Below are 5,663 nucleotides of genomic sequence, written 5' to 3' on the forward strand. Positions count from 1 at the left end.
TCAGTTGTCCTCGACTCTCCACTGCCACTCATGTAGCTGATGTAGTTCATCAATCATAGTAGTGACATGCTAGACAAAGTTATCATGCTCCAATGACCCCTTCAAAATTCTGGTACTTTCGCTTCTTTTTTTTTTTTTTTTTTGAGGAAAAAATTTCCTAGACATAGACATCTTGAAGCAGCAAAAAAATTCTTCCCCAAAAAAGCCACAGTGGCTTAAAAACACATCCAAAAAATGCAGCAACAATATGAAAAATCCCATTTAAAAAATGTCGTTGGCATAGAAAATCTCATCCAAAAAATATCACAGTAGCACAAAAAATCTTGTCCAAACAACTCAATAGTTGCGCAAGAAATCCCCTCCCAAAAAGCACAGCAAACATAGCGACGTGAAAAAATCCCGAAAAATCTACTCCATAAAACATAACAATCATGTGGGAAATTCCTTCCAAAAAACACCACAACAAATCAAAAAATCCCTTTACAAAATGCAACAATTGCGCATAAAATCAGCTCCGAAAAATGTCATGGCAGCTAAGATGAACAACAACTACGTAAGAGGGAGCTCTATTAGTTGCACAAAAATATCGAGAGACTCCATTTTTTTCTCCTTTCTAGCCTATTTATGGGCTTAAAATGGCTCCAACATTTCCCAATTTGTCAAAAAGGGCATAATTTTAGAAAAAAGCCACAGATCCCAAAGATCACATATGCAGTTGCTTAATGTCCGTTTGATTGCTCCTACCTCCCATGTCTCCCATGTCGCATCTCCCAGATCTTTGACATGGTTGCCCCAGTCCACATCCCTGGACTGCTGACGTGGATGTTTGTGGTCAGTCGTGAACGGATCACTTCATGCCTCATGTCGTCCGATTGAAGCCAGCCTGGGTGACCCACAACCTATCACGCACCTGCTCAGCCGCCATCACCGTCGGGTTTCACCTCCATCACTGCCCCCTCCACCATCGCCACCAACCTCCGGCCACTACCACAAGCCCCTAACACAAAATCGCATTTTGTTATTTCAACAATTTTTAGATGGGGGAGTGAGACTGCCCAAAACTTAAGGGCTAACTAACATTTCTTTAATAAATTATGTCATTTAGCATAAGTCCCGATAAGATTAACATGAATCTCATATCAATTTTTAGCATGAATCATTCAAACTCAAATCAAAGACCATCTGAAACTCTAATTTTAGTTAACTTATAAACAAACTATCTGATCCAAGTCAGATCAAGCCCATATCACGTTGTTAAACCAATTTTGGAAGCTTTGGGTACTTAATTGGAAGGTCAAATGGATTCTAAATTTGAAAAGCATAAATTCAAATCGATGAGCTTAAGATCGCTTAATTCAAAAATTATTACGACCCTCAAATGTCCACAAAATGTCGTTTGATCAAGGAATCCTCTCCATATCATATAATGGAGTGATCCAGATTCTTTCCTTTCATGTAGGGAGGCATATCACCTACTTTATAGATAGAGCCCCACCACTCCCTGCATGAAAGGGGATAAAGAGCTGAAACTTGAACTAGAGTTGGACCACGAGAAGAAAAAGTTGAATTCCAATGCAATATTAGATTGAAGACCCAAAGAATGCTTCGTCCTTTTGTAACCACTGACATTGTTGACCGCTGGTTACCAGTCATCATCGACTACGACTCATTGGTCACCATCAACAACCATCGACTGTCCCTGCTCGCTGTAATGAAGCCCCTTCCAAGTTAATGAAGCACCTGATAAAGAAGTGTATTATCCTAAACGCTGTGAAACGACACCCACCACGCACTATGAATACAGTATAACAATGCACCCTGAAAAAAGAGTAATAATGCACCTCAAGTACAGTGTCACATCCCTCATTAACTGCTTACCAAAGCTGTACTCTGAATACAATGATATCTTTGAACTCCTAAAGTTCTCTCCTCACAGATCTCGTTTAAGGTCTACGACCAATGTGACTCACAACTCAGACAACTCTCAACTTTGATCTTTGTCTTACAGACATTATTACAACTCACCACAATAACCTACTACATGGTTCACGGCTCATGCAACTCTTAACTCAGGTTTTTATAGTCTACAACTGTTATTGCGACTACCACTACAACCTATCTGACCAACTACAGCCAACATGCTCACAGCTTATGCAGCTCCCAACTCTAGTCTTTATTGTCTATGGACGTTATTGCAGCTTATCAATATGGCTTATGCAACCCATTACGGTTAGGGCTGTTAATACTGCTCATTGTTCGCGAGCAGCTCGTGTTTGGCTCATTAAAAGGTTGCCAAGTTCATGAGACGACACCCGTTTTGGCTCTAAATAATATCAATTGTATATAGATATATATATATATATATATATATAGATATACATATATCTTTGATGAGTAGTAATTTTAAAAATTTAATTGAGTACAAGGCTACAAAGATTTATAATCAATGGAAAGTATTAATTAAGAAAACAAAATAAAAATTATTAAAGGAGATTCAAATGATGTTTTAATATAAACAAAATTTTTTTAAATCTTACCCCAATCTTTAATATTTTATGGCTACGCAATTAGGGTTGTCAAATGACTCTTTGTTCATGAACGTCTCATGTTCGGCTCGTTAGGCAAATGAGCCGAACACAAACACACTTTTTGAGCTTGAAATATAAATGAGCCAAACACAAGCGACACGAGCTGAGCCTGGGCTCACTCGTGCTCAGCTTGGCTCGCTCGTGCTCAGCTCGTTTACACCCCTAACTACGGTCTACATTGCTCATTGGTAATCTAGCTTCCAACTCCTAGCTAGCTCGAATGGTGATCGTAGAAAAAAAAATTATGGTGGTTTCAGTAGAGGCAGAGGAATGAGCGAAGAGGAAGAATAGAGCGTTCAATAGGGTTTAGAGTTTACCTTAATCAATAGTTTACGTACGGAGCAGATGGATGAAGGTTTCAGTGGTCTCTGCAAGCTGTGATCCCCTAGGTTAGGCGGTCGGAGTCGAACTCATGAGTCGCGAGAGGAGTGTCAATGGGAGAGGAGAAGCGTCGCCAGGAGAGGTGGACCGTCATTGGGAGAGGAGGAAGAGGGTTGCGGGAGGGTGGAGGGATTTAGGGCGAAATTGGGAGAGAGGGAAGAGCATCATGAGAGATAGGATGAATGAGGATTTAGACGGTATAATGAATAAGTTATGACGATTTAATTACGGTAGATAACCGTAAGTTTTAGTTTAGAAAGCAACTGATGGTTAACAACTTCGGTACAACTAAATAAACCGTCTGAATATTTTCAGAGAGTAGTAATACCTTCAGAAAGGTTAAAGATTAAATATCTATTAATACGCCGTTGAAAATTAAACCAATATTAGTGACACACACTATGCTATTGGTAATGTCGTCGCTTACATCGCCTTTTCCTATAATGGATGAAATGTATCCCAAGCATGAATTCACCCTAGTTTGTTTGGAATTTTTAAAACGGAACAATCAATAGGTATTTACCCAACACCCTAGAAGTTATGAAATAAAGTACTTTAACATTTGCATAATATTTTAGTTTGAGATAATCAAATCACGTGATCCTGTTCATGTTTATCATTTTCATCCTTTTTATTTCTTCTCCAATGATAATTTTTTTCTCGAGAGCATATATAATATACTTAATTGAGTGTTATTTATACATAGATAATGATATAATTGATCATGGGATTAAATGCATTGCTAATCTTGATCCTATAATTAAATTAAACCATGAATGCCAATCAAGAAAAAAATATTTAAACAACAAAAAGCAATCTACCTTTGAAAATTCATCGAGTTGAGAAGTGGAGATCTCTGAGACCATTTCTAACCAAAAGACCGAAGTACTTTAAATTTGATGCAAATACCTCCTTTGGTGTCCCTTCATTTTTTTAGTTGGAGTTTGCTTTGTACTATATAAACTTTTCATTTGTCAATTCTTATAAATAAATTTGTATTTATGTACTATCCTATTTCTTATTTTTTCAGGCATATTACAGTATGCCTTTATAGATAAATTTTCTTAGTAATGAGCATATAGGTATCCGTTACGTATATTAATGACAAAAATCCACCAAGGACGAATTGCCAAAGATTAGTAATAGTCATTTGTCATGTATGCCTTTTGGTGGTCTAAATTTTACAAGTAGGGCTGTCAAGATGGTTCGTTGTTCGCGAAGAATTCGTGTCCGGCTCGTTAAGAAGTTCTTGTTTGATTTGTTTGTTAAATTAACAAGTCAAACTCACCAATTATATATATATATATATATGTATATATATATATATATAATTATGATTTGTATTTTTAAAAATTTTAACTGACTATAAGGCTAGAAAGATTTATAATCCTATAAAATTATTAATTAAAAAATAGAATAGAAATATATTAAATCATATTTAAATGATATTTTAATATAAACAATAAAATTTAAATCTTGCCCCAACCCTTAATTTCTACGTCTGCGTGATTAGGGTTGTCAAAACCTCTTTTAGTTCGTGAACAACTTGTGTTCGACTCTCTAAGAAAACGATAAAACACAAACACATTTTTTATGTTCGAAATATAAACGAACCAAACACGAACAGTGATATTTTTTGACGAGGCGAAAACGAGCTAAGCCTTAGCTCACTTGTGCTCGGCTCCTTTACACCCCAATTCACAAGTTATGAATTTATTAATCATTTTCATCAAATTGTATGCTTGATTTCTCTTTATATTCATTCATATCCATTAATGCTTAAAACCTGCAATTTTATTTCTTGAAGTCTTAAAACTCAAGTTACTATTCTACATTTACATACATGTCACGCTGAAACAGCCGTATCCTGACAACGGTGACGATAGAAACAGCAACAGTGATGATCTAAACACGCCACCCTTACATTTCATGCGACCGGAACATCATCATTCTAATGATTAATCACTATACATTCAAAACAAAAACATGAGAAAGTATCTTCATACATCATGATCCAATGTTTATGAAGTTAAAAACATTTTTTTTTTGGGGTTCTGTTTTGTCACGGAGATGATTTGATGCATCATGCGGTTAAAATTGGTGGCTTTCGGACTTTCGTAGCCTGTTCAAAAGCGTAAGCAATCTCTATCAACTTTTGATCCGAACCTTTCAATCCGCTGAAGCAAATGCCGAAAGGAACGCCGGAACTGCTGTAGCCCGCCGGCACGCTTATAGCCGGAAATCCGCCAATGGCCACAAAATTTGATGCCAGAGCGTCAGGGAAAACTATAGCATCCAATCTTCTGTCCTTCATCAGCTTCTCGAGTCCATCTTTTGAGAGTTGATCGATCTTTTTGCCTGCTGTCTCCTGTTCTTCGCCAAGCCCATTTGTTTGTTCGGCCGCCAAGAAGATATCTTGGCCAAAATCTTTCATCCTTTCCTGTTATAAAATACACAAAAGGAAAATTTACATACATATTGAAGATGTTGGCCTGTCAACAAGTCTCATTGTTAACAAAAAACTCGTATTAAGTAGCGCATCTTCACTTCGTTTGCCAAGTAAAATAGCCAAACAAGGATAATTTTTGTTTGCGTTCAATATATAACAAGCCGAACATGAATCAAGATTTTGTTCTTTGGTGTCCCAACTTATTTAGGCTCAACATAATTTATATATATATATATATATATATA

General features: G+C 36.7%; 1 protein-coding gene across 1 annotated transcript in view; it reads right to left on the reverse strand.

Moving 5' to 3' along the window:
* Positions 1-4,832: 4,832 nt before the first annotated feature.
* LOC110029361 (putative amidase C869.01) overlaps positions 4,833-5,663 on the reverse strand; it is an 8,104-nt gene continuing 7,273 nt past the window's right edge. Inside the window, exon 3 of the mRNA XM_020731617.1 lies at positions 4,833-5,409. Within this exon, the coding sequence (XP_020587276.1) occupies positions 5,053-5,409 (357 nt within the window). The 3' untranslated portion in view covers positions 4,833-5,052. The remainder of the gene's footprint in view (positions 5,410-5,663) is intronic.

Source organism: Phalaenopsis equestris, unplaced genomic scaffold (assembly GCF_001263595.1).
Source record: "Phalaenopsis equestris unplaced genomic scaffold, ASM126359v1 Scaffold000567, whole genome shotgun sequence".
NCBI lineage: Eukaryota > Viridiplantae > Streptophyta > Magnoliopsida > Asparagales > Orchidaceae > Phalaenopsis > Phalaenopsis equestris.